Here is a 27,055-nt window from a genome sequence, read left to right on the forward strand (position 1 = left end):
GTTTTTCTCCGGTACCGGGAACCGAACTCACGACCTTGCGCTTGCCAGGCAGGCGCTTTTGCCGCTGAGCTAAATCCCCAGCCCCTGTATGTATGTATTAACTAGACAGGGTCTCACTACATAGTCCAGGCTGGCCGGGAACTCCTGCCTCAGCCTCCCCAATTCTCAGATTACAAGCGTGCACCACCATGCCCAGCTTTTTTTTTTAAATCGATTTTGCATCTGTCCCAGAAGCTGGGCTTGGTTTCTCCTCTCGTTTTGCATTAATGATCCTTTTTACTTACATGAAAGCTAGCGTACTATGTACTATCGTTTTCACACTTTCCTGGTCTTGGGGATTGAGCCCAGGGCTCCATGCTGCTGAACTGCACAGCTGAGCTACACTCCCAGCCCCTTCTGTACTCTTATGGCCACTTTGCAGAACAGCTAGGAAAACACAGCAGTCCATGGAGATCTGGAGAAAGCAAGCAAAGGAGGAACAAAGAAAAAGGAAGGGAAGGGACGGAGAAAGGAAAAGGAAAGAAAAATAAGGCAGAGCAGGGTGCACAGTGCGTGGAGCTCCTCACAACATGCTTTTTAGCATGGCAAGACCCATGGCAAGCTGGGGATCCAAAAACCATTTTCACTGTTGGGACAAGGTCCCCGTGTAGTCTAGGCTGGCCTTGAACTCATGGTGAGCCTCCTCTCAGCTTCCCAAGTGCGGGATCACACGCGTGCGCCCCTGTACCTGGCTAATCTTACAGGTGAAAACAAGCCCTTTGGTATAGTTCTACTTTGCCTCTGAGTGACAGAGTATCTTCTCACACATTTCAGGGTGATTTTAATATATTTCTTTGTGAAGGGTCTATTCATATAATTCTACTTTACTATTTTTTCTTTTCTCAAAATTTAAGAATTCATCAAATATTAAATCTTTTTTTTGGTACTGGGAATTGAACTCATGACCCCAGGCTTGCCAGGCAAGCACTTAAGCTGCTGAGCTGTACCCCTGGCCCTTCACATATTAAATCTATGAGTATTTTTCCAAATAATCAGTTGTCTTTTCACTTTGATTTCGCTGTTTTTGCAATACGGAAAGCTTATGTTTTTCCCGTAGTGAAGTTTGTAATCTTACTGCCTTTTGATTATTTATTAATTTACTTAGTTATTTTTATCTTTTTGAGGCAGGGTCTCTCTATGTAGTTCAGGCTGGCCTTGAGCTCACTTTGTAGCCTAGGCTGGTCCTGAACTCGCAACCATCTTCCTGCCTCAGCCTCCGGAGTGCTGGGATTACAGGCATGCACCACCATGCCTGGCTGTAATTCTAAAAATTTAAACTGCCCACAGTTGCTGGGTATGGCGGCACACACTTGTAATCCCAGTATTCAGGAGGCTGAGGCAGGACTGCCAAGAGTTCAAGGGCAACCTGGGCTACAAAGTGAGTTCAAGGCCAACCTGAACTGCACAGTGAAACCGTTTCCAAAAGATAAAAAAAAAAGTCTTTCCCCAGTGTTTTGCTTTTTTAGCCTGTTCAATTCTCTCACTGATCCTTACCATTAACATTAAGTAACACTATCTACCCCAGCACACGGGAAGTACGTGCCAAAGGATCACTGCAAGCTCGGGCCCAGCCTGGACTACATGTTCCAGACCAGCCTGAATTATACAGTAAGAGTCTGTCTCAAAACAAAACAAAACAAACACACTGATTAATGGATTAAAATACTAACAAGCTCAACTGCAAAGGTTATGCTTTTAAACAAGATTCAACATCATTTATTTACATATTTTATGACATTCATTAACGTTCTTATACATTGAAATCTAACAACTGTGAAAATGGAACAAAAGACAATTTCAAATTTTAGGTTGTAATATTTTTTCACAAACTGAAAGGTACAATAAACAAGCAGCCATTTAAAGTTATGGGCTGTATATTGATTCACTTCTTAAAATTGAAAGTCAGCCACATAGCTATGAAAACAATAGGAAATTTGCAAATGCAAATATTATAAGTATGCAAGTATAATGCATGCACAGCTATTGCATTTATTCTTTATCCTTTATTAAAGCCATTTTTAAAGTAAACAGGAATAAGCATCTTAATATATGTACATCAAGGCACGTTCTTTTCTTGTGCTTCAGGAATGACTTACATATGCTCTGCTTAAATCTTAATTTTGTATCTTATAACCGCTTTTAATACCTAAAAACTTAATTTTAACAATTACAGCTTAAATGGTAGTTTCCTAGAGAGAAATGTGGCATCTCCCCATAGTTATTCTGAAAATCAGAAAATTGGATAGCTTGAATAGGTGAGAATTTAAACTTCAGACACAATTAATGTAATTTAGTTTTCAGGTAACTTCAAAATATTTCAAAAATTTGGCAGGATCATAATTCATTTAGTATAATGAGGGCTACATTTAAGAATTTTCAAAATTCTGAAATGACTTGATAATTTCACAGTACCCACAGGACTGCTGTAGATGTCTATGCTGCTATCCTATTTCTCAACTGCAGTTTTTCAACAAAATTAAACATGATATGAACTGAAAACACACCAAACCTAACTTGTTCATTTTTCTGCAAAAAAAAAAAAAAAAATTAAGATTTTTATTTCCCAACGAAGTTTTGCAACAGTACTCTTTTCTGTGGTCCAGTACCTGCCTTGAAGGGACAGTACAGTAAGGCCGTAACAGGCATTTCATGCATTTTAATGGCATTTAAAAATTAGCTATCTGTTCTGAGTTCCCATATAGATAAATACATTGTGCAAACTTGATTACAACATGTAACTCATTAAGTGCTTTAAAACAGAATAAAGAATCCCTGACTCCGAAGGGCTTAAAATAAATAGTCAAGAGTCACCAGGTGTAAAGCATTAAAACTGTAATATACCTACGTATCCTACCGAAGGGTTTATATTAGAATTTTATAAACAGGGCAACTGAAATCACAGAACCTCTGGAGTCTGAGAATAAATCAGAAGAAAAGCATTCAACTGGTACAGCTTTTAAAACTCAAAATATATAATAATGTCAAAATACAAGGGAAACGATACAGCTTCAGACGAAGGACAGCCATTTATAAACATGAATCATAAAAGGCATACCATGATAAACCACCACCCTCGAGCAGGTTTCATTTCTTTACAGTAAGCAGACTCTCCCCGAGGGCGCGCTGGTGACCCCGTGTAGGAGTCAGCGACAGTCCAGAGCTCGACAGAAACCCAGGAGACAGCCACAGGGGATTGTAAACGAACTGCCAGCTCGGCGCGCAGGGATTTTCTCTTCGCCACGACTGCCCTCACTCTGCCTCCGAAATATGTGCCACCTCCACTTCCACGGTCTGAATGGCTTCCGCCACCTCGGACAGCTTCTGCCCTTGCTGCTGCGCCAGCACGTAATTCACCACCTGCATGATGCTTTGGTCCGAAAGCGTGGACACCGACGGACACTCCTCGGTAGCGGCCACGGCTTCCAGCACTTCCATGGTCTCCCCCGTCACCACCACGGTCTCGAGCTCCGGAGGCCCGCTGCTGTCCCGCTCCTGCACGCCCGCGGTGAGGATGCTCACGGCGTGCTCCACCTGCGTGCCCTGGTTGTGGAACTGCAGGGTGTCTTTCTCCAGCATGATTTTGCAAGGCACGTAGTCCGCGTGGAACTTGGTCATGTGCTTCCGGAGCGTGCGAGCGTCGATGTAGGCCTGGCTGCACACGGGGCACACGTAGGGCCGCTCTCCGGTGTGCGTGCGAACGTGGCGCTTGAGGGAGCGGGCGTCCGCCCACGCCACCCCGCACGTCAGGCACTCGAATGGCTTCACCCCTGTTAAGAGGAAGCGCAGCGTGAGGCGCAAGCACGCACGAAGTAGATCAAGACTGCTGGGCACGCAACTCGGGCCGCCGAGTCTCCTTGGCTTGGCCGTGGTAAGCCCGCACGTAGCCCGGGATGGCCTCCCTTGACAGGCGGGAAAGCAGGCTTCCAGCCAGGGCTGGCCCTCGCCCGGGACAGCACTGAGGGAGGCGGAGCCCGGAGGACTCCCAGGCCAGTCCCGGGCAGGCGACTGAGCAAGGCTACTCGGGAAGAACAGGGGCGGCTGTACAGCCCAGCAGCAGAGCCGAGGCTAGCCCCCGAGTACCAGCCGCCAGCCGAGCGCCTGGCGGGAAGCTCCAAGGACCCTCCGTGGGTCGTACCCACTCGCAACCCCGCTACGCGTCGCCTCCCTTACGCCCTCACAGGAATTCGGTGAGCAGGACGAGGAAACCAGAGCCCTCAGGTAACAGGCTCGGGAGCCTCCGTCCCCCAGCACCTCTGCCAAGGCCGGGGCTCGCCTCTGACGGGAGAGCAAGCTAACGGCGGGCGGGCTGGCGCCCCCGGAGGGCCGGCCAGCGGGACAGCCTGCCTGCCTCTGACTGCTTTCAGACCGCGCGGCGCGGACACCGACCTTCGTGGTTGTTCATGTGTCGCCTATACTCCCTCAGCTGAGTGAATTTTCTTCCGCACTGCTCACACACTCGCTCCAGGTTTTGCTTCGCTCGCCCCTTCTTCCCATGGGTGGCTTTCTTTACGTGCCTCCTGAACAGAGCTTTCTCATAGAACTCCTTGCCGCACACATTACACCTAGAACAGGGGAGACAAGCTGAGTTACTCTGTCCGGGGCTCCGGAAGCCGTAAGCATCATGTACCTGTGTCTCTCAGGCAGGTTCGGCTCCTCTCGGCTCACCCACCGGTAGGGCTCGGTGACGGAGTGGGACTTCACGTGGGAGTACCAGTCCTTCTTCCAGCTGTAGCACTTGTCACAGAACTGGCACTGGAACGGCTTCACGCCGAGGTGCTTGTTCATGTGCTGGCGAAGATCTCTCGCTTCAAAGAAGCTTTTCTCACATCTGCAATGAGGTTTCGTTACCCAACTGGGCCCTCTTACTCTCTGTAACACGTTTCCAAGTGTTCTGTACACTCTTAGGTTTTCTACAACTCCACAAAATGACTGCCAATTTTAAAAGCGTCCCCGAATGTGCCAATCTGGCATCAAGAATGCAGCTTTTAGGCTCTTCATCTCTAGAGCATAGAAATACTTGAGGAGAAATCATGGCGCGTTCCCAAAAGGCACGCAGCAGTGACTTACTGTCTGTCCATGTCCCCTCTGACCTGTCCTGCTCCCGCCTTTACAACCCGCTCACCGTGTCCACAGTATGAAATGCCAGAAACCCGTGTCTCCCCAGAAGTCGTGTATAAACGGGCGAACTAGCAGAACCAAGTTTTTAGGAACTCCAGAAACGAATCACAGGGTTACAGCAGTGGCGGGAAACCCAGAGCACGCACACCGCAGTGCGCTGTTTCCGTCACTGAAAGCTCTACAAGGTTCGCCATCACTGGCTCACGGTGACCAGCTGGATGTGGTGGGACACTCCTGTAATCCAGCACCTGGAGGCTGAGGCAGGAGGATGGCCATGAGTTCAAGGCCAGGCTGCACTACATAATGAGACCCTATCTCAAAAAAATAAAGTTTACAGCTACCAGGCAAATGTTTAATTAAAATCAACTACTGAATCTCTGTCATTCAGCCACAGCCTGAAAGGCAACGGCTTGCGTTCCCAACAGGCTCCTTTCCAACGGGAACTCCTGCTGGAGAACTGCTGTGCTGACCCATCCAGTAGCTCTCTGAAGGAGCCCTTCTTTGCTTTTATTTACCCTAACTCCCCTGTAACGGAGGGAGGGGCGCAGACAGAAGCCTGTGAAATTACCGAAAGGCGAGCGTATTAGCCACCGTCACCGGGGGCCAGGGTAGTTACTTTGTGTAAATACAGGAGGGGAATGAGACGCTCTGAGGACTGTCAGAAGTCTGCACGTTGCTGGCTGATGAGCACAGGCCCGCGGTGCTCTGACTGCCTGAAAGGGCCTCAAGCTCTTGCCTTTGCTAAGCGGCGTCCGCACAAACGCTGTGAGGCGGAGAAGCGAACGGCTCAGCTGAACGTTGGAGGGATTCTGGAACTGGTGACCTCTGGGCACGTACTACAACCCCGAATTGGACGCCCTGCCGGGATTCACTTTGTTCTACCAACTTATACTCAAAGTTTTTTTCAAGAAGCCTTGGAAAATGAAAAATGCAAGTCAAGGATCTGCATGTGCCAGTTCCTGGGACAAGTCTTTCAATCTGTTGTCTGATTGCAATAATCAGTACTTCTACTCTGAAAGGATGTAGATTTGACTGAAAACTGTATCACCATTATAGTAATAAATAACTGGAAGTACTGTCTGTAAGCATTTTGTATTTCTATGCGATCTGTGACAACAATTGATAAACTCTAATTTTAAAAAAGAAAAGAGGGAGAAAGTAAGAAAAGTGCACGGGGAAGGAGAAGTTAGCAGTGCCCCACGCTACAGCACAAGAGCCCTGGGCTGCGCGAGGATGCAGCTAAGCGGCAGAGCGCCTGTCTAGCGCCAGGCACGACGTCTTCAGTTCAGCACTCACACGACCGCCCCGACCAAAGTCGGAGGAAATGCCCAGAAAGGAACTCTGGCTGGCTGTGGCCCTTTGTCCCCTCTAGCCCCCACTCCCGGGAGCACATTTGGAAAACTGCTTAGAGTTATCTGTGTATGATGCATGTTTCAATAAAACTGTTAAATAGCAACACCCAGAAAAAGACTGTTTAAAATCAAGCGTAGACCGAGGTTACAGCGTAGTACTATCTGTATTTTCTTACAAACAAGCTAAGCAGGAAGACAATGAGATGGACAGAAAGGTTCACACGTTAGGTGCTTACTGAGTACAGTGATAGCCTCGAACCTCGGGCTTCGGCCGGTGTTTCTTTAAGTGTTTGCTGAGTCCAGAGCCCCTGTGAAAAGACTTTCCACACACTGAGCAAAAGTACTTTGACTCTCCTGTGAAAAACAAAAACACGTTACAAATTTAGCGATCAGGTCAGCTTCCAACAGAATTCTTTGTTACGTTCCAGAATTTCTTTGAGACAGGTCTTGCCCAGACTGGCCTCACACTGGAGATCCTCCAGCCTCCGCTCCTGTGTGCTGGGATTACAGGTGAATGTGCACCACGATGCCCAGGTTCACAAGCTGTTATTTTACCGTAGTACTGTACCACTTAGCAAGACTCTCTGTAAGGATAACAACAAACCTTGCCGAAATCGCCTATTCCTTTTATAAGTACGACACAGCCATTCGCTGCCAGGTGAAAAGGACAAACTCTGAGGAACGTGTCCCTGGCGGGCCTCTGTGGCACGAACGTCGTGGAGGGTAGCGGCGCACGACGGCCGTGATACCCCAGGCGATGCCATTTAACGCTGCGCACGAGGTTCACGGCTGGCTGCCCAGCAGAGGCTCCTCCTCCAGGAACGCGATGTGCTTACAGTCTCCGAGCTCTGATGGCCCGCGCTGAGACCCAGCTCCGTAACAGGCATCTGCCTTCACTGGCCTCTCACGTGCTTTCTTTAGCCGCTTTCCTGAGCTGCATGTCACGCTTTCATTCATTCATTCATTCATATCTGAGACAAGGCCTCACTACACAGTCCAGGGTGCTCTTGAACTCACTGTGTGAGTGCGGGCTGGCCTCAAACTTACGGCAATCCTCCTGCCTCATCCTTCCGAGTGCTGGGTTTTACAGGCGTGCACAGCCACACCTTGTTTTTTTCTTTTTTTGAGTCAGATTGGCCTTGAACCCTGAACTCACTCACGCAGCCCCCAGAGCTGAACTAGGAGTGTGGCGCCACGCCTGGCTACACGTGCTTTCTCTAAAGCCTGGGGGATGAAGGCTCCCAGTAAAGCTATGTACCACCTACCCTGTTGATGTCTCCAATCTGCTTAACACCAAACTTCTTAAAACCACCCACCCTCACTGCCCTCCTTCCCTTCCTTCCCAGGCAATTTTAATTCTGGACAGGGCTCCCTAAATGGCCTGGGATGGTCTCCAGTGTGTGACTCTCCCACCACTCAGCTGCACTCAGCACGGTTTCTTCCTGAGACAGGGTCTCCCTCTACAGTTCAGACGGGCCTCAGTTGCAGGGATCCTGCTGTGAACGCCAAGGCGCACCCCTGTGCTCAGGTTACAGGGTGCCCCACCACGCCGGGACTTTTCTTTAGGGTCTAATGACTTGGGACTTGGGACTTTTCTCTTCAGAGAGAAACAGTGAACATTTTTATGCAAATGCGAGTTCTAAAACCACATTTAAACGAGGTAGGGTGGTGCACACCGGTAACCCCAGAACCAAGCACGCTGAGGAAGGACAGCACGTGTTCAAGGCCAGCCTGGGCTATGCAGCAAGACCCAATCTCAAAAAGCCAAAAAAATTTTCTTAAAAAATCCTGTATTTAAGGAAATCTTTTATCTCTATTGTCTCATTAATTGAAAAACTAGAAAACAGACGACAAAAACCAAAAAAAACCTCCACACATATAACCATCAGTGTATTAATATAATTTCTGGTAAGATTACAGCGCAATCAATTCAATAGTAATGAATTCAAATACAAAAACTCTAACTGTACTAGTAGCACTCCTTACCCGTGTGAATGCTCATGTGCTCCTGAAGGCTCCGTTTGGTAACAAAGGACTTAACACACAGCTCACACTGGAACTGCTTCTGGGACTGATGGAGGCTCTGATGCAGCTTTAGACCATGTTTATAGATAAAAGTCTTTCCACAGACCTACGGCGTGAGAAAGGTGTCAAGTCAGAAGGACAGCAAGGAGCCGGGCGTGCGGGGGCAAGCCTGCAACCTCAGCACTCAGGAGGCTGGGACTGCAGCGTCGCCCCCTTGAGGCAGGAGTTCAAGGCCAGCCCGGGCTACAAAGCGAAACCCTGTCTCAGAAAACAAAAAGGGAGACAGGTGCTGCTTCTGAGGAATAAAGCAAAAAGATTAGGCCAGGGATACAGCTCTGAGGCACAGCACCTGCCTGGCAAGCACAAGCTCCCGAGTTTGATCCCCAGTACCAATCAATCAGTTAAAATAAAAAATAATACATATTACTTTGAATAGAATTTAATTAAATTTTAACTTGCCTCATTAAAATTATGTGCAAAATGATGGAGTGAAAGTTGAAAGCACAAATGCCGAGGACGTTAGCTAGAGATCCCTTTTCTGATTCAGCCCCTAACGAGTACCACTGCTATCTCTCTAAACCCACGTGGCCACCGGAGCGCAAAACAATGCGGGAAAAGACCGGTAGGGTCTTGTGAGACTGGAAACACTGCATCTTAAAGAGGTAGGGAACAGCTCCCTACTTCCTGCCATAACAGATCCAATAGTACTTCTCAAATTCTGTGATGAACAACCAGTTTTTTGGTCTTTCCCTTGTCAACTGGGGACAGATGTGTATTACAAACACAAGAAAATGCTGGAACAACATCCAATAACTGTAGGAGTTTTTACACACTTACTTTTTTTCCCTTTTTTTTTTTTTTTGGTACTGGGAATCAAACTCAGGACCTTGTGCGTGCTATGCAGGCGCTTGTGCCGCTGAGCTAGATCCCTGGCCCCACTTACTCTATTTCTAGCCTCTCAGTGGACCACACACTTAGTATTTTAATTTATGAATGAAACGGTTATTTGGACTTGGCTTCAGAATACTGAGGCTGTAGGGAGAAGAGCACTGAGTGATGGTATGAGTCGGACAGACTTGACCACCAGGGGAAAATTATTAAAGTGGCGGTGCACGCCTGTAATCCCAGCACTCAGGAGGCTGAGGCAGGAGGATCAACGTGACTTTGAGACCAGCCTGGGCAGTTAGTGACATAGGGAGACCCTGTCTCAAAAAGACAAAAAAACAAAACAAACTACAAAACGCGGGTGAAAGATACATGAGGGTGCATTCAATTCTCTTACAGTATATTCTATTCTCGTCATCCTTACTGCAGGCAACAAGCTGGAGACAAGTTCTCCCAACACACTGGGCGAGCGACGGTGACTCCGCACAAGCCTCACCAGGACAGTTAGCTTACATCTTCTTACATAACAAACACATGTTATGGCTTTACCTGGCATGCGTGCGGCTTTACACCCGTGTGCTTCAGCATGTGTATTCGGAGGGAGTACAACTTCGGCAGCGTCCTTCCGCATATGGAACATATAAATTCTCGTTTGGTTCTGCCCTTCTCAGACGAGGCTCCCGACGCTTCATTAGATGTGGAACCGGACGAGGACGAAGAGGGCGCGTCTTTTCTGGTGTGTCGGATCAGGTGTGCCCGCAGCGAGGCACTATACTGAAACTGTTTCTTACACAACTAGAAGAAAGGGTAAACAGATTCTACCTAAACGCACTTGCATTACAAAATGCTAAGTGCGATGACTCATTTCAACTTTCCATTTCTGTTGTAACAGTAAAAAAAATAATAAACACGGACTGTGCAAGAGACAGCATGTTACGTGCCAGACCGTAGAGATGAACAGGGCCCTCAGGCCCCACTGTAGTTAAAATCTAACCAGAAACTTGGCAGTGACACCTGCTTATAATTCCAGTTACTCAGGAGGCTGAGGAAGGAGGACCACCAAGTTCACGGCCAACCTTGGCAAGACAGACTCTGTCTCAAGTAATACATACGTAAGTACACAATAAAAACCAAAGCACAGATTTTATACATAGAAAAAGGTGAAATTTTGTTTTGCTTTTGTTTTTAAGACAGGGTCTCACTATGTAGTTCAGGTTGCCTTCAAACTGATGGCAACCCTCCTGCCTCAGCCTCCTGAATGCTGGGTTACAGGCCTGTGCCATCATGTCTGGTGACAAAAAGGTTAAGGTCTTAAGAGTGATCAGAGCAAGAGGAAAGCACGGGGTTTGAAGTGGGTTTTAAACGACTAGACACAGATAAGTAATTACCACTCCGACTAATATCGTAGTAGTTTTGCACGGAACAGACATACGGGCTGGAATAAAGTAGAAAGATTAAGACTGTGATGCTCTTTGGATTTTGTTCCATAGTTGCTGGTAATTCACGAGAGCTTCTCTTTAAAAGTCACTTATATGCTTACCATCTGCAAAACTTGTTTTTTAATGAAACAGGGTTTCCTGATGCATACTCTCTACCGAACTCCCCCCGGGGAACCGGGGAGGGTTCTGACGTTAACTTTCCCCATGGTTCTGGTGCTTATTTTAACGCTTTTTTTAAATTTTGTTTTTGTCTTTTTTTTGGAGGGGGACAGCTCCTGCTCTGCGGTTCAGAGTGGCCTTGAACTCACTATGTAGCCCAGGCTGGCCTTGAGCTCCTGGTGACCCTCCCGCCTCAGCCTCCTGAGCACCGGGCTTACAGGCGCGTGCCACCGTCCCGGTTTGCTTTGTAACTCTTTCAATAATATTCGTAATAAAAACCGCTTCTTTTCATTCCTGCGTTTCCCATATGTAAATGATTCCCAGCACTCCACTTTAGTTACACTACACATGGACAATTACCCCCACTGGTGTAAGGACCGTCTCAACAGTGCAGTAGGGTGTAAACCTATGGAAGCTGGGTACTACACGTGCACGATGATCCTTTCTCCTTTCTTGATTTTCCTGTTTATTTATTTGCATTTACACTAATGCATCACCACGCTCTTCCTCCCATCCTGAGAGATTTAAGTCGCCACTGACCAGGGCACTGGCACACACGTGATCCTGCGTCCTGGGAGGCTGAGGCAGAGGAGGCTCAAGTCTGAGCCAGCCTGGCAGCTCAGTGAGACGCCCATCACAAACATGATGTGTGTAGCTCAGAGGGAGGGCCCTGGGTGCAAGCTGTGGACCCCCAACAAGTAAGCCACCACTGTTACCGGGAAGCTCTGCCACGGCGCGACGCCCTGCTGTAACCGACCGGCTGTTCACCGTGTTTGGCACAGCGGCACCTTGAGACCTCCCCTCACTACTGTCCTGACGAATTCTTTAGACTCTTCATCGAAGTAAGCCGGTATCTCCATTTCCTATGTCCTGGTCATTTTAGTGACCTAGCAACAGCTTCTTGAAAAAGGGAGTTTGGGAAGTTACACTTTTAAGGTCTTGCATGTCTGAGTATGTTCTACCATCCTAAGCAACTGACAGGCGCCGGGCATGGTGGTGCATGCCTGTAATCTGAGCACTTGGGAGGCTGAGGCAGGACTGCTGGAGAGTCTGAGTGACACAGGAAGTTCAGGACCAGCTACACCAAACAGTGAGACCCTGTCTCAAAAGACCAAATAATAGTAATGATAATAATGATAATTAATCAATAGTTTGGTTGTATTCTCAACTCAGCTATCATTTCTCTTTAGAACTTAAAAGATATTGTACCTTCGTCTTACAGCTTCCATTGCTGCTGCGGAAAAGCCTGAAGCCAGTCTGATCCAGATCCTTTCTGTGAGACTGACCATTTTTTTCCTCTGGGAATTTGTAAGGTATTCTTCTTCCCCTGATTCTCAAAGTTCATAATGTAGTTTGACATAGGTTTATTTTCATCCACTTTTCTGAGCAATGTACCTTTTCAACATGAAAATACCTCTCCTTAGGTTCTGAGGTTTTTGATTATCACAATCGTTTTCTTTCCTCCATGTTCTGTATTTGGAAATATTATTTTATTATAGTCTAATGTTCCAGTTTTTTTGCACTCTCATATTTTATCTTATTTTGGTTACTACAGACTGTCTTCAATTTATGATGGGATTACATCATAGTAAGCCCCATCATAAACTTATTTATTTATGTCCTTTTGAGACAGGGCCTCGCTATGCAGTTCAGGCTGGCCTTGAGCTCATTTTTTAGCCCAGGCTGGTCTCGAACTTGCAACGATCCTAGTGCCTCAGCCTCCCAAGTGCTGGGACTATAGGCATAGGCCACCACGCCCAGCCATAAATTTAAAATATCTGTATTTTATCGCTAAAAAGCTCTCTGAACAGACTTGGCGGTGTAATTCCAGCACTCAGGAGGCAGCGGAAGGACAATTTTGAGTTCAAGGTCAGCCTGAGCTTCACCGGCACACTTGTCTCAAAAGACCAAAACCAAACCAGAAGACTCTTTTGCTCTCCTAATGACTCCTTAAAACACAGCGCACTTGTCCCTGACCAATCCAAGACGGGCTCCAGGACTGTCTGAAGACTGAAATCCCGTACCGTCACCTATTAAAACAGCATGGTATTTGCATGTAACTGACCCCCACCTCCCACACACCGGCTCTGCATTACTAAGTCAGCGCTGGGTTATTTATAACACCTAGTTAAAGTGAGGCGCTGGGTAAGTTTTTACGCGATATCGGTCAGGCAATCGCGACAAGAAGAAAGTCTGTATATATGTACCACATTCCTTCAAGTGCTTTCAGCATGCGATCAGCTGACCCGTGAACGTGAGCCCTACTCACGGTTACTATCTCCCGCATGCAATTTTTTCATTTGCCTTTTATATAAATCAACTTTGAGTATTTTTCCTACAGTCTTAAGATTCCTGAAGTTGCTTTTTCTCTTGAAATCACAAGTCTGATGATCCCTGATATGCGCGGACGTGAATTCAGCCCCAGCACCAAACAACAAGAGACTACGGGGAAGCCAGGCAGTGCGCACGAGCCGCAGCACCAGCTGCTGCAGAGGCGAAGGGGACAGGAGTGCCGAAGCCCAGGGGTTTAGGCCAGACCGGGCAACTGAACAGGGCACCCTCTCTTAAAAAAACAGCACCAGCAAGCAGCGAATTCATATTTCTTAATTGAAAGTGGGAGTGCAGTTCCCCACCCACAGTGTTTCATAAGCAGTGCTGGCCGGGGGTGCAGCTCAGCGGCACAGTGCCTGCCTGGCATGAGCAAGTCCTGAGCTCAATCCCAGTACAGAAACAAAAAAGGAAAGGAAAGAAAAAAATAGTAAGCAGTATCTATTTTGCCAGGCTTAAGCTGTTGGTGTCTGCTGTCTGAGAAAGCTTTCTGCTCAGGGTTGACGGTCTGGCTGCTAAGTCCCGGGACTTGAATAAGGAGGGAGACGTTGGAAGGTTCCAGTACTCAGTACGGACACCTGCACTTGGCCACGCTGGCTTTATCACGCCCACCTGCACTGCACGGTGCTCCCTACAAGCTGCGGTTGTATTTTTCCCAGCGAAAGCAAGGATCTCTGGCCAAGGGATGGTGATGCAATTGCTTTTACTTCCACAACCACCAAGTCCGAAGCCTCTTGGTGGTTCTGCAAGACTACAACTGATGCTTTGCTTTTTCTACTGAAAACCTGGAAATGAGTCATTTCAAGTTTGCTGCGTCACCCACTCCATCTACTTACTCGCATTCGGAATCCAGCCGCCAAGGCTTCCTCCTGTTCTCTTTGCCCTTACATGCGTTTATGTTTTTGAAAGCATCTTGTACTGCTCCTACCAGCATATGGGAGACCGCGAAGGTAAAGCACCGACCGACCCTCGAGCAGGGGCAAGTAGCGGCGTGTACAGAGCAGACGCTGCCTCTTCGTGGGGAGACAGAGCACCCGCGGCGAGAGTAAGCACCCGTAAGAAAGAGACGGACGCACTTCCCGAACTCAGAGCCGCTCCAAGCAGCGCGGATACTCACTGGACACTTGTAGTCTCGGGCTCGCTCGTGCTTCAGCGTGTGCATGATGAAGGCGTAGCGCCTCTGGAAGACCATGCCGCACTCCCCGCACTTGTGCGCGGCTTCTTCAGGGTTGTCCGGAGCATCCCTTTTTGGCTGTTTCAATTTTTTCCCTCTTTGAACTAACTTCTGGGCCACCTAGTCAAGGAAAAAAAAAAATGTTCATTTTGGTTTTTAAAACCATGTCATTTTATAAATTTCAAATAAAATGTTTCAAATTTACATTATCTTATTAATATTGTTATTCAAAACATGGAACTGCTCCCCTGTGCCACCCCCTCCCAATTAACTTTATCATGCACACTAAACCCACCCCAGCACAACCGCAGGGTTGGCGCGCTTCGCACACCTGCTGAATCGCCGACTTGGGCAGGGCTTTCCGCTTCTGCAGCTTCTTCTCCAGGCCCTTGTGCAGTCGGATGTAACCCCCTTCGCTGACAGACCGCTGCCGGAGCCTGCTTCTGTACGTGTCATCAGGGCTCGCGTCCGGCTCTTCGGTGGGTGCAACTGGATTTTCGTCGTCTTGTGAAGGCTGGGTGAGGTCGTCCCTGTGTTTCGAAATATCTTCAACACACACATCTTCAGTTGGTGTATCATGTTCCATGTCACTGTTCTCCTGAGAGCTAATGATTATGGTCTCTTTTGAAAGCTGAGGATGAGAATGAGAGCCTGTGTCGTCTTCTCTAATGTCTGAAGCTTCTAGCTCTGGCTGGCTGTTCTTTGTTACTAGATCAATAGTCTCCACTTCTGGATGGGAGTTACTTATACATCCTACAGACGGCGGAGGGGCCTCCGGCTCTGAAGAAACCTGCGGCTCAGGCCGCCGTCCTAACTCTCCGCTCTGTTCAGCTTCCGGCAAGTCCCCGTTCACCAGGAGCACGATCTCGCAGTCTCCAAGCTCACCCGACAGCGCGGCCGGGGTTCCCTCACTGCTGGCTGCAGGAGGGGCTGCGGCTCCGCGCTCCTCTGCTAAGTCCTGGGTAGACGCGACTGTTTGCACCTCGCCCTTCTTGTACACCGTGAGCTGCTTCTCCTCCATCAGTCTGTGCACGCTCTCACAAATCTCTAACACCTCGGACATGAAAAGATGGCGGGCTAGGATGGCCACGTCAGCCATGCTACAGAAGTCGAAACTCAGTACGGAAGTATAGGCGAATTCCAGCAAGGGAAGGAAACTTGCTTTACAAAACCCTGTACAAAACAAGGAAAGCAGGGGACGAAACCATCATCACTAAACCACAAGAGCAACTAATACACGCTTATAACATAAAATACGAAAACCACAATCATGACCACCTACTCTGCGATCTATTACCCCGGACTTGCTCTCTATTCTGGCTGCTTCTTAAACCTTGAGTAACGAGCACGTCACCTCTATGAGCTAGTCCTCCACACCTACCACAGAGCATAGCACCCCACTTACTACCGCAGGCGCTGGTGTAAGGCAGCCACTGTCACACTGTGCCCCTTAAAACCCCGGGTTCTGGCAAGCGCAAGGTCGTGAGTTCAGTTCCTGGTACCAGAGAAAAACCAAAAAAAAAAACAACAACAAAAAAAAAAACCCCGGGTTCCTCAAATTCCCCTCAAGAAACAGCTGCTGCAGAATAGGGGGTGGAAAAAAAGGGAGGCAGGTGAGTAGGCGGGGCTCAACCAGCGCACCCCGAACGACATGAAGCAGTGTGCACTCTTTTTAAATAACAGTAGTCCATATAAAATTCTGACTGACCAAAGTATTGTGCAACTAAAAATTAAAACCAAGATCTAAGATAAGGGTCAGCAAAACCTTTCTGAGAAGAATGAAACAATACTTCAGGTCGTTAAGTGTCTCACAACCGCTCAGCTCTGACACTGCAACTGGAAGGCAGATGCACGCAATGGGTACGGCTGAGCACGAATATGACTTGTTTTTCTTTTTTTTTAAAGTGAGGTTTGACATTTACCGAAGGTGAAAAACACGCTGTGCAAAGCGAGTGCAGGCCAACTGAGAGCAGGAATGGAAGTACACCCTACAGGCGAGAGCACACCACTGGGCAAGACCCAGCACGGTGGAAAACACACCTTCTTCACAAAAAAGCAAGAAGACTGGTCCCTGGGCTGCACTTGTTTATCCTGACTTGAAGGAATGGAAGAATTACTATATGAATGAGGTACTATATTCTTTCTTTGATAAGTGGGAGAATAAGGGCAGTTTATTTCTTTTGTAATTTCTCAATGCTTTACTTTTTTTTTTGCCATTTTGAGACAGGGTCTCACTATGCAGCTCAGGCTGGCCTTGAACTCACTTTGTAGCCCAGGTGGGCCTCGAACTCACAGTGATCCTCCTGCCTCGGCCTCCCGAGCACTGGAATTACAGGCATGTACCACCATGCCCAGCCAATGCTTTACTTTCTTTCTTTCTTTTTTTTTTCCCCTCCGGTACCAGGAATCGAACTCACAGCCTTGTGCTTGCCAGGCAGGCGCCGTGCCGCTGAGCTAAATCCCCAGCCCCAATGCTTTACTTTCAAAATGATTTCTTAGCTTGCCTGGCAAGCCTGAGGGCATGAGTTCGATTCCCGGAACCAAAAAAAAAGTGATTTCTTAAACTTCTCACGATTTATAAAACCAGAAAAAAACCACTATAGTGACAACTGTCTTTATTAAAACATGATTAAAAATTTCCACAGGGCTCGAGATAGACCTCATTGATGAAGCTCTTGCACCAGGCCTTGAGTTCAATTCCTAGTTACTTGTCTCCCCTCACCTCAATACACCAGAATTCTTAAAAAGCCAAGTCTCGACACAGAAGCTCTGCTTGGTTTGTGGTTTCCTGGTGTGACCAGGGAGGGAGGTCTCACCTCCCTGTTCTGCAGCACAGGCGTCCCATCAACACGGACACACGAAGTACAACAGGACGACCTTCTGACCCCTCAGGCTCAAAAACCCTGCGCAGAACGTGGTCACTCTGCACCCCGGAAAGGAGCCCCCGGCCTGGGAAGGGGCCTGACGACCTCCGTACCTGTGTAAAAGAGCCTCAGACACTTCCCCTCCTCGCCAGCCAGTCAGCAAACGGCCTCTCCCCGCTCCCCGTCTGTAACCCTCAACAGGGAAAACGCAGTTGCGTTTCATCTCCTTGACCTTCAACCATCTATGAAGGGAAGACGCCCTGCGCAGGCAGGCGGGCAGGCCCACCCTCCCAGCTTCCCGGGCTGAGGCACAAGTCCCACCAGCTTGAGAACAATGGGCAACACGGTAAGACCCTGTCTCAGAATTTGAAAAGGGAGCGGTATGGGAGGGTGGGCGAGCGCGTGCTTGCCTAGGAAGTACAGTGGTCCCTCGAGCTGCAGCGGGCCCGGCACATGAACCCGGGTTATGACCAAAATTTTAGTTTTAACTTCCAACCAAAGTCTTGAGTTGTGACGTGACGGCGGCCGCTTGTGCTTCCAGATGGTCTCAGAGTCGGACTTAACCCTTCAAGAGCCCCGGCGGGAACATGACACACCCTCTCCTGCAGGGGTAAGGGCGAGATCCCGCGCCAGCGTCTCCGAGGACACGGAGCTCTGCTGTGCACACGAGACCGTGTGGAGGGGCCTGAGCCTCCTACTGACAACCCGAGTTATAGCCAGCGCCCAGGAGCCAACTGCGTTTGTAAGTCCAGGGTCCACCGGGCAAGGCCAGGCCCGATCCCCACGTGAGGGGAGCCGCCCACGGCCACGGCGGCCACGGGCTCAGTGTCAGTCTCCGGGAAGTGAGAATGAGAGGAGACACACCTTTTGGACGGCTAGGCTACCCTAAGGCAGCCCACCCTACCAGCCTCACCCGGTGCTCCCTGGTACCCATCACAGCACCCTTTGCAAGAAACCAAAAGGTAAGTGTTTCCTTAAACTCTGTGAGCTGCCTAGTGAGTTAAACTGTGAGAGCCCCAATGCACAGCTGGTGCGCAGGGAGCACAGGTAAAGTAGCTGGGCCACGTGACTGGCATCACCAAGGCGTACGCAGGGCAGTGCGGCGGAACGAGCCCTCCACCTGCGGGGTGTCACAGCATCTCCAGGTAAACGGTAGCAGAATTCAGTTTTCATTTGTTGATTGACACCCTGACATACACAAATTCTAATAAGGCCCAAACAAAGTCAAACTATCTCTAACATAAAAAGCAAAAAACCCAAACCAAACCAAAACAAAAACCCACCTTGATTTTTATTTTTCTATACTGATGGTTTACTTAATGCATTCTTTATGAATTCTTAATGAATTCTGGCGGTCCTGATCTCACTGTGTAGTTCAGGTTGTCCTTGAACTCACTCTGTGGTCCAGGCTGTCCTTGAACTCCCAGCTGTCTTCCCGCTCAGCCTCCTGAGTGCAGGGATTACAGGCGTGCCCCACCACGCCTGGCTCTGACTTAATGAATTTTAACTTCTCTTTTTCTCTCCTGAGATGGAGTCTCACTATGCAGTCAAGGCTGGTGTCAAACTCACAATGCAGGCTAGGCTGGCCTCAAACTCGTGACCCTCCCATGGAAGTCTCCCAAGCGCCCACGTGCACCACCAGACCTGGCTATGACTCATCTTTACAACAAAACGAATTTACAAAAGCACTGTGTACAATCCCACGTACACAAAATAAGACATAAGTAGACAATATTGATTGACTGATCAATTGTCTTTTTTTTTTTTTTTTGTGGTACCGGGAATCAAACTGAGGAACTTGCGCTTCCCAGGCAGGCGCTTATACCACTGAGCTATATGCCCAGCCTGATTGTCCTCTTGAGACAGGGTCTCGTTGTATAGTTCAGACTGGCCTTGAGCTCACATGTAGCCCAGGATGGCCTCAAACTTGCAGCAATTTTCCTGCCTCAGCCTTCTGAGTGCTGGGATTGCGTGTGCTACCACGCCTGGCTAAGTAGACAAATTTAAATAATACATATTCCATTTTTAACAGCTATGATTATGGGAATAATAATTCTGCTATAGCTGTCTGGCCCACAAGACAATGGTAGAAAGGGATTGCTTTTTCCATAATTCTACATTAGAAACTCTGCTAAAAAGAAACCTTTGAGTTGGCCTGCTGCTGTAAGACTCTACGTGTTAGCATATATCTGGGGTTTGGAAGACAGACAGACACACACACACCCTTCTTCCAGAATGTACATATTAACAAAAACCAAGGGTATTCGAAAGTTCTTACCAGAAAGATCTACCACAGCCTCGTGGCTGGAAATAGCTCCTTTCTCGATAAAAAGGTCTCGAAAGTACTCGCTGTTAGCCGACAGAACGGATTTGTGAGCTTTGTACTCCTCCCCTTCGATCAGCAGCGTCACGTCACAGAACTGGTTGGAGAGCCTCTGCTCATTCAGCTGTCTCAGCACGGCCTGGCAGTGCTTCGGAGAAGACCGCTTCACCACGCCTTTGGTGTCGACCTGCCGGAGCACGTTTGACATCAAGGGGTGTGTTATGTGCCACCTGCACGTTTCACCCTTAGGGGAGACTATTCCACATTAACAGAGATGAAGAGATAACCCCCTTTTTTATGTCTCTTTTCCTGGTACTGGGGGTCAAACCCAGGGCTTTGTGCATGCTAGCTTGTTCTTCTTTTATTATCTATGTGTTTAAAGTCCTGTGTCCAATTTCTTGCTATCTTTTCTACTGCTCAGAACTTTGATGATGTACAACATGGATGTAGGTAAAAAAAAAAACCCAAATGCCAGGCGTGGTGGCACACACCTATAATCCCAGCCCTGGAGGCTGAGACAGGAGGATTGTGAGTTCAAGGCCAGCCTCAACTGCATAGTGAGACTCAAACAAAGACAACAACAAACATACAAACAAGCAAAAACTGAAAAAAACTAACCAGAAAACCACCAAAAACCTAGCCAAATTAGTTTTATCTTGCTGTATAATCTAGAGACTGCTCCAGGAGAGTATTTTACCTGTACCAAGACATCATTACCAAAAAAAAAAAAAAAAAACGAAACAGGGGCAAGTAACAAAAATCAGCAGGGTCCTAAGTTCACTCTGGAGAAGTAAATTTATCACCCGCGAAGAGGCAATACCGGCGTACTCTTGGCTTACGGAGCAATACAGTGTGCGACCCACCCGCCTGCTCCAGTAAGCCCCAGTGCACACAGGACTGTCGGCGCCAGTGCAACCGCCAAGCAGCGCAGGCGTTCCGAGCAAAGTAACACTCCCCGAGACCGCGGCATGGGCGCACCAGTTAAACTCCTGTTAACACTGAACGCGAAGTACCACTTACGAATACTAGCTCGTGTTTGGACACTGGCTTCTTCTTCGCAGACTTGGAGGCTGCGGCTGGAGGTGAGGTGAGGCTGCCCAGGTCATCCTCCGACTCGTTACTTTCCTCTCCAGACTCGAGGTCTAGGCCCAGTTCTTCCAACATTTCGGAAGCATCTGATATCGGACGGGAGCGATCTAGTTTTTCCTGGCATTTGCTACACTGTTTAATATAATCTTTGACTTGCTTTAATATACCTACAGTAAAAATAGAAATTAAATCAAACTTAATATTGCTACCAGTTTTAGTCTATGGACACCAATGTATGTTCACGTGCGCAAATACACACGTGCCCATAAAGTAGAACGAGCGCTTTAGAATGTAAGACACATTCTTCCCCAAAGACACGAGGATATCAGCAGTTCGTTTCTACGCTAAGGTAAGCTGGTTTGTTCGCTACTCCGTCACTCACTTCCCCACCACCAAATGATTACCCATCTCACTGTTCACCAAAAACACTGGCACTTCAACACCGACAGGGTATTTCATGAAGATGTAACTCTCTTCGGAACAGGTCTCTTACAAAAGCAGTTTACCTGTCAAATGTATGTTCTTCTGATGTGTCTTCTAAATAACTTCTTTATTCAGTGAAATACTTTAATCATTTAAGTAACATAAAGGAGGAGGTTGTAAGATCTGTATTTAGAGTGTGTTTACTAATTCACAGTCTTTTTGTCTATTTATGTTGGAGCACTTACCAAACTCCATCTGCTGGGGAAGTAATCTCTGTGTTCAGGAAAATAAAACATTAAGCTCTTTCTTTTTCAAGGTCTCAGAATATATTTAATTTCCTTTTTAAAAACTTTCTCCTCTTTTATTTTCTGAGAGATTTATTTATTTCCACACCCAAAGGTTTACTCACTTAACAAAAAACCAAATCTACCTTATGGACAGAGAGAACCTGGGTAGTGAAGTCTAAAGCTGGGCATGATGGTACACACCTACAACCTCACCACTTGGGAGGCTGACGCAGGAGGATCTCCAAGACCTCCAGACTATCTTGGGCTACTAGTTAAGAACATGGTCAGCCTGAACTAAATAGGAAGATCTTGTCTCCAAACAAACACTTTAAAAGCTGTCAAGGCCAGGTGTGGTAGCACAGGTCTGTAATCCCAGCACTCAGGAGGCTGAAGCAGGAGGATCACTGTGAGTTTGAGGCCAGCTTGGGCTACAAAGTGAGTCCAAGGCCAGCCTGAACTGCACAGTTAAACTCTAAAAAATCTATCAAATACTACAAACATCACAAAATGCAGAAAATCACAACGTTTTCATCAATGGTAACTTCTCTAGAAAACTTTTTTCCTCTATTATCTATCTTTTATTTTGCCTTTTATTTATATTTGTTTCGCATTTAAGACAGTGTAACTCAGAGCCACTGGATTATCCAGAACCACAGTGTTCTCCAAACCACTGGATTATCCTGCCTCCCTGCGGGGTTTCTCATTTAAGAGAAACCGTGCAATATTTAAGCTTGTGCATGTGATTTATTCCACTCCACATTATACTCTCAAGTACATCCATTTTCCTACACATGAGTCAAGTTTATCCTTCTTTATGGCTGGATAATTCTCCATTATTTATAAATGCCACATTTTCTTTATGTAGTCATCTGCTGATAGGCATACAGGCTGCTTTCAAGATTTACCGTGAAGTGTGTGGCTATCAAAATGGGTATCCACAAGTATCTCTGAAATGTGTTGTCTTCAACATTCTGGGTTTTTTTTTTTTGGTACCACAAATCGAACTCAGGACCTTGCGCTTGCCAGGCAGGCGCTTGTGCTGTGAGTTAGGAAGATACCTAGCAGAAAACTAGCTAGGATAAACTGAATTTCTAGTTTTAGTTTTTTGAGGAATCTCTACACTGATTTCCACACTGGCTGTTCTAGTCTACATTCCTACCAACAGTGTAGGAAGGCTCCTTTCTCCCCACAGCCTGGCCATATTACAGTAAGTGCCCGAGTTACATTTGAGTTTTGAATTTTCACAGACCCAAGTGCACCTTGCACTATGAACATTCACAGATGCAAACAAGTTCAGGGAAACTGCTGTTGACCCTGACGGTCCAACATCAGGTGTGGGCCAGACTCCGTCCTGCCTCCATCTCCCACGCTGACGACCCCTCAGCACCGTCACCTCCCGTCGGCCCTCTCCTCCTGCTAGTAACTCCTGTCAGTTCTCTCCATGCAGTCCCCTAATGCCAGGTGTGGTACTGCGCTGCACCCCCATGTGACGCTAACTGTAAAAGCAAGCTGGTTCATTTACACTGTGTGTGTGTGCAGTTTTTTTAATGCCTTACATTGTATATTTATGTCCAAGGGGTACATGACTCACTCTGTTGAACTTGCAAACAAAGCTGACTTAATTTTTGGTTTTTGTCTTTTTGAGACAGGGTCTCGCTATGCAGTCCAGGCTGGCCTTGAGCTCACTTTGTAGCCCAGGCTGGCCTCAAACTCATGATCCTCCTGCCTCAGCCTCCCAGGTGCTGGGATTACAGGTGTGTGCCACCATGCCCGGCATCAAATCTGATTTAAGAACATTCTCTCAGAATGAAACATGTTTGTAAGGCAGTGATTTGTGATGTCATTTCTTGATAGCAGCCATTCTTTCTTGAGTAAGATGTAATCTCCATGTTATTTTAATTCACATTTCTTCAATGCCTAGCAATGTTGAACATTTTTTCATGTATTTATTGGTGATTTATTATTTCTTCTTCTGAGAAATGTCTACTCATTTCAGTTACCCATTTTTTGAACAGATTTTTCTTTTGAGGGGTCTTTTTAAAAAGTATTTTATATAGTCTAGATAATAGTCTCTGTCCAATGAATAACTGTCAAAAAAATTTTTTTCCCCACTGTCTAGGTTGTCTCTTCACTATGTTGGCTATTTCCTTTGCTCTTCAGGAAACTTTTAATCTGGCCTGACCCCATTTGTTAACATCTGGTACTATTTCCATTCAGAAAGTCCTTGCCTACACCTATGTCTTCAAGAGTTTCACCTATCTTATCTTCCAGCAGGTTAAGTACAGAATGTTATATTCTGCAATGGAAGGTTCCACATTTTCCCAGCCAGGTCCCTGTGATAACTCATCTTTAGCTGTAAAGGTACTAATAAAAGATTGTTTACTGAAGCTAGACTCAGAGATACAAATTACAGGTTGAGAATCCCTAATCTAAAAATCTAAACCTGGGGCTGGGGATTTAGCTCAGCGGCACAGCGCCTGCCTGGCAAGCGCAAGGTCGTGAGTTTGATTCCTGGTACTGGAAAACAAAACAAAACCAAAAACTAAAAATCTAAAACTTAAAAAGGAGACAAGTCACTAGTTCTTTCCTTGGTGTCTACATTCACCAAATCTTTATTAGCTCACACCTAATAATCTATACTGGTTTCAGACAATATCTCTAGAGCTCATATTTGTACTTTGTGGCACATTATGAAATGGTAATTTAAAATGCTTATTTTATCAACTATCAGTTCTAGATCATTAACAATATCTGCTTCAAATATGTATCCGGAACAGTCAATCAGCATAAACCGTCTTTTTTATCAGTCAGAAGTATGCTAATTTTTTTGAGATTTTTTGAGACTACTTATGAAGAAATTGATTAGTGAAACTCTTCCCCTTCCACTATTAAAAATGTACTTTTCCGCCAGGCGTGGTGGCACACGCCTGTAATCCCAGCACTTGGGAGGCTGAGGCAGGAGGATAGCTGCAAGGTCAAGACCAGCCTAGGCTACAAAGCGAGCTCAAGGCCAGCCTGAACTGCATAGTGAGACTCTGTCTCAAAAACACAAAAAACAAAACAAAACAAAAAAAGTACTTTTCCTATTAAGTTTTTTTAATATAATAAGCCCATTATAAAGAAATATTTAAGCAATGTGTTAAGCATCAAAATAAATAGCTAATAACCAAAGACAAATTGCTGATATTGACTAGGAACTCTGATTTCAAATGACAAAATATTAAAAATATGATGATCAAATATAAATCTATCATTTGTTCACATAAGTAGCATTTTTATGAAAAGTAACTTCAAAAAAGTGAGAATAATGGTACTCCTGCATTCTGGCAAACCTTATAAATCTGTGGTTCAACAGAAATCAGATTATTAGAAATTCTTCTGCATTGCATCTGTTGACACCTACCGTCTGCCATATAGCTTCTGGAAAACTCCACTGCATATACATGAAAGAATAGAGGTTAAAAAGCAAGTAATGCTTTAAATGTTATGAAAATAACTTTAACCTTGTGGATCCTCTAAAAGGGTCTCAGAGATTCTCTCCCCCAAAGGGACAAGCTACCTGCTCAGCATTTGTAAGGATTTTGAAATTCCCTAACTATGAACATATGATCTCATTTTTAAACTGAGCTAACACATAGTCTTGGGTGTTTTTCTTTTCTGTTTTTTGAGACAATACACACTAAAAACAAAAATATGGATTAGACCACCCCCAAGGAAAGCCATTTAACACAGAAAAATTCTCAATAGTAAACACCACACAGCACCACCAAACAGTGTTTGGGAAATGTACGAAGCCTGCTGGGCATCGTGGCATGGCCCACGTCTGTAATCCCAGCACTTGGAGGGCTGAGGCAAGGCTGCCACAGGTCCAAGGCCAGCCGGGGCTACAGAGTGAGCTCAAGGCTAGCCGAACTACACAGGCCCTGAGTGAAAACAAAAAACAAAACAAAACAGAAATACATGAAACCCGGGAAGGTGCGCATGCCAACAATCTTGTCTACTCCTGAGGCTGAGGGTGAAGGGTTCAAAGTTTGAGGGTAGTCTCGGGCAGTTTAATGAGACCCTCTCAAAATATTAAAAAGGTAGGCATGCAGGTCAGAGGTGAAATGCTTACCTACAGTAGTAGAAACCAGGCCCTGGGTTCAACCCCCAGAACCACAAAAAAAAGCAAAACAAAAAGCCCCAACTGTGTGTTTTTAGTTTTGCCATCTGTAAAACAGTTAACTATTTCCACCTCACAAAGTTTTAAGTTTTTTTAGCAAAAAAAAAAACAAAAAAAAAACAGTCCTCAACATGATGTCTACACATAAAAACTTGTTCAGTGCTCCCTTTAGCTGTAATTATCATCTTTATGAAAGGTATTAAGCTTGAGCCATTTGTTAAACAAGCGTCTGCCCAAACGATCAGTTCTGTCTCCTTAAGAGTAATGTAACTCAAATGTCGGGGGTGATGGCGCACTCCTACAATCCCAGCGCTTGGGAGACCGAGGTAGGAGGATCTCCAGGATTGAGACCAGCCTGGGCAACACAGTAAACTCAAGGCCACCACGGACTAGACAGTCTGTCTCAAAAAACGAAGATAAATAAATTAAATAATACAGCGCAATACAGGTTAGGGGAAGCATGTGAGAACGATACAGATCTGGGCTATTTTAAAAGCACAAACGGATTTAGCCGATAGGGTTTTTTGTGGGGGGCAGGTCTTTTTGAGACAGGGTCTCACTGCGCAGCTCTGGCTGGCCGAGGACTCGCAGCGCTCCTCCTGCCTCGGCCCGGAGCGCGGGGATGACAGGCGTGCGCCACCAGCCCTGGTACGCCAGCACGCCTGGCCTGGCCAGTGGGTTCTGAGACAACCTAGGAACTGACAGTGCGGTGGTCTCACTTCTTTATCCTCAGATGATGTCACCGGGACGAGCTCATTTCTGCAGCGCCATACAGAGCGGCGGAGCCCTAACGAAACGCGCTCTGATGCGAGACCGTCAGCATGACTCATTTCGCCGGCGCGGTGGCGCACACCTGCAATCCCAGCAAGGGGAGGCTGAGGCGGGAGGACCGCCGAGAGGTCGCGGCCAGCGCGGGCCACCTGCGCAAGCCCCAGGCCAGCCAGACGGCACGGCGAGACCCCGCGTCAAAGCCCCCAGCCCGACCTTCGGCGCGTCACCGCGCGCCGCCCCCGCCCCCGCCGCGGGCGCTCGGGCCCGGCCCGGCTCACCGCGCCACCAGTACGTCTTGGACAGGTCGTGCCAGGTCTGGTGCCGCGTGTGGTGCGTGCCGCCCGGGCCCAGGTGCGCCGCCTCGATCAGGCCGCGGCGCCGCTCGGGCTGCAGCACCACCTCCAGCTCGGCGAAGGTCTTGCGGTGCCGCTGCCGCCGCTGGTAGTACAGCGTGCCGCCGCGCACCACGTAGCAGGCGGCCGCCTTGCGGATCTTGCGCTTGACGTTGCCCTCGGTGCCGGGCGCGTAGGGCTCGCGCTCGTTCGTCAGGTACCGCAGGATGGCCCGGTAGCTCTCCTCGCTGGACATCGCGGCGCCCGGCGGCGGGGCGGCGCGCT

The 27,055-nt window shown here is 47.3% G+C and overlaps 1 protein-coding gene across 1 annotated transcript; it reads right to left on the reverse strand.

Moving 5' to 3' along the window:
- Positions 1-1,726: 1,726 nt before the first annotated feature.
- Positions 1,727-27,055, reverse strand: Zbtb11 (zinc finger and BTB domain containing 11; the record flags this gene model as incomplete). Its single annotated transcript, XM_005386325.2, is given in 11 exon segments — positions 1,727-3,806; positions 4,426-4,601; positions 4,709-4,867; positions 6,746-6,863; positions 8,496-8,640; positions 9,969-10,214; positions 14,463-14,639; positions 14,851-15,692; positions 19,662-19,893; positions 20,727-20,962; positions 26,717-27,055. Coding segments are annotated over 11 exon segments (3,188 nt in total), but the record flags the coding sequence as incomplete, so codon positions are not given.

Source organism: Chinchilla lanigera, unplaced genomic scaffold (assembly GCF_000276665.1).
Source record: "Chinchilla lanigera isolate Chin_1 unplaced genomic scaffold, ChiLan1.0 scaffold00026, whole genome shotgun sequence".
NCBI lineage: Eukaryota > Metazoa > Chordata > Mammalia > Rodentia > Chinchillidae > Chinchilla > Chinchilla lanigera.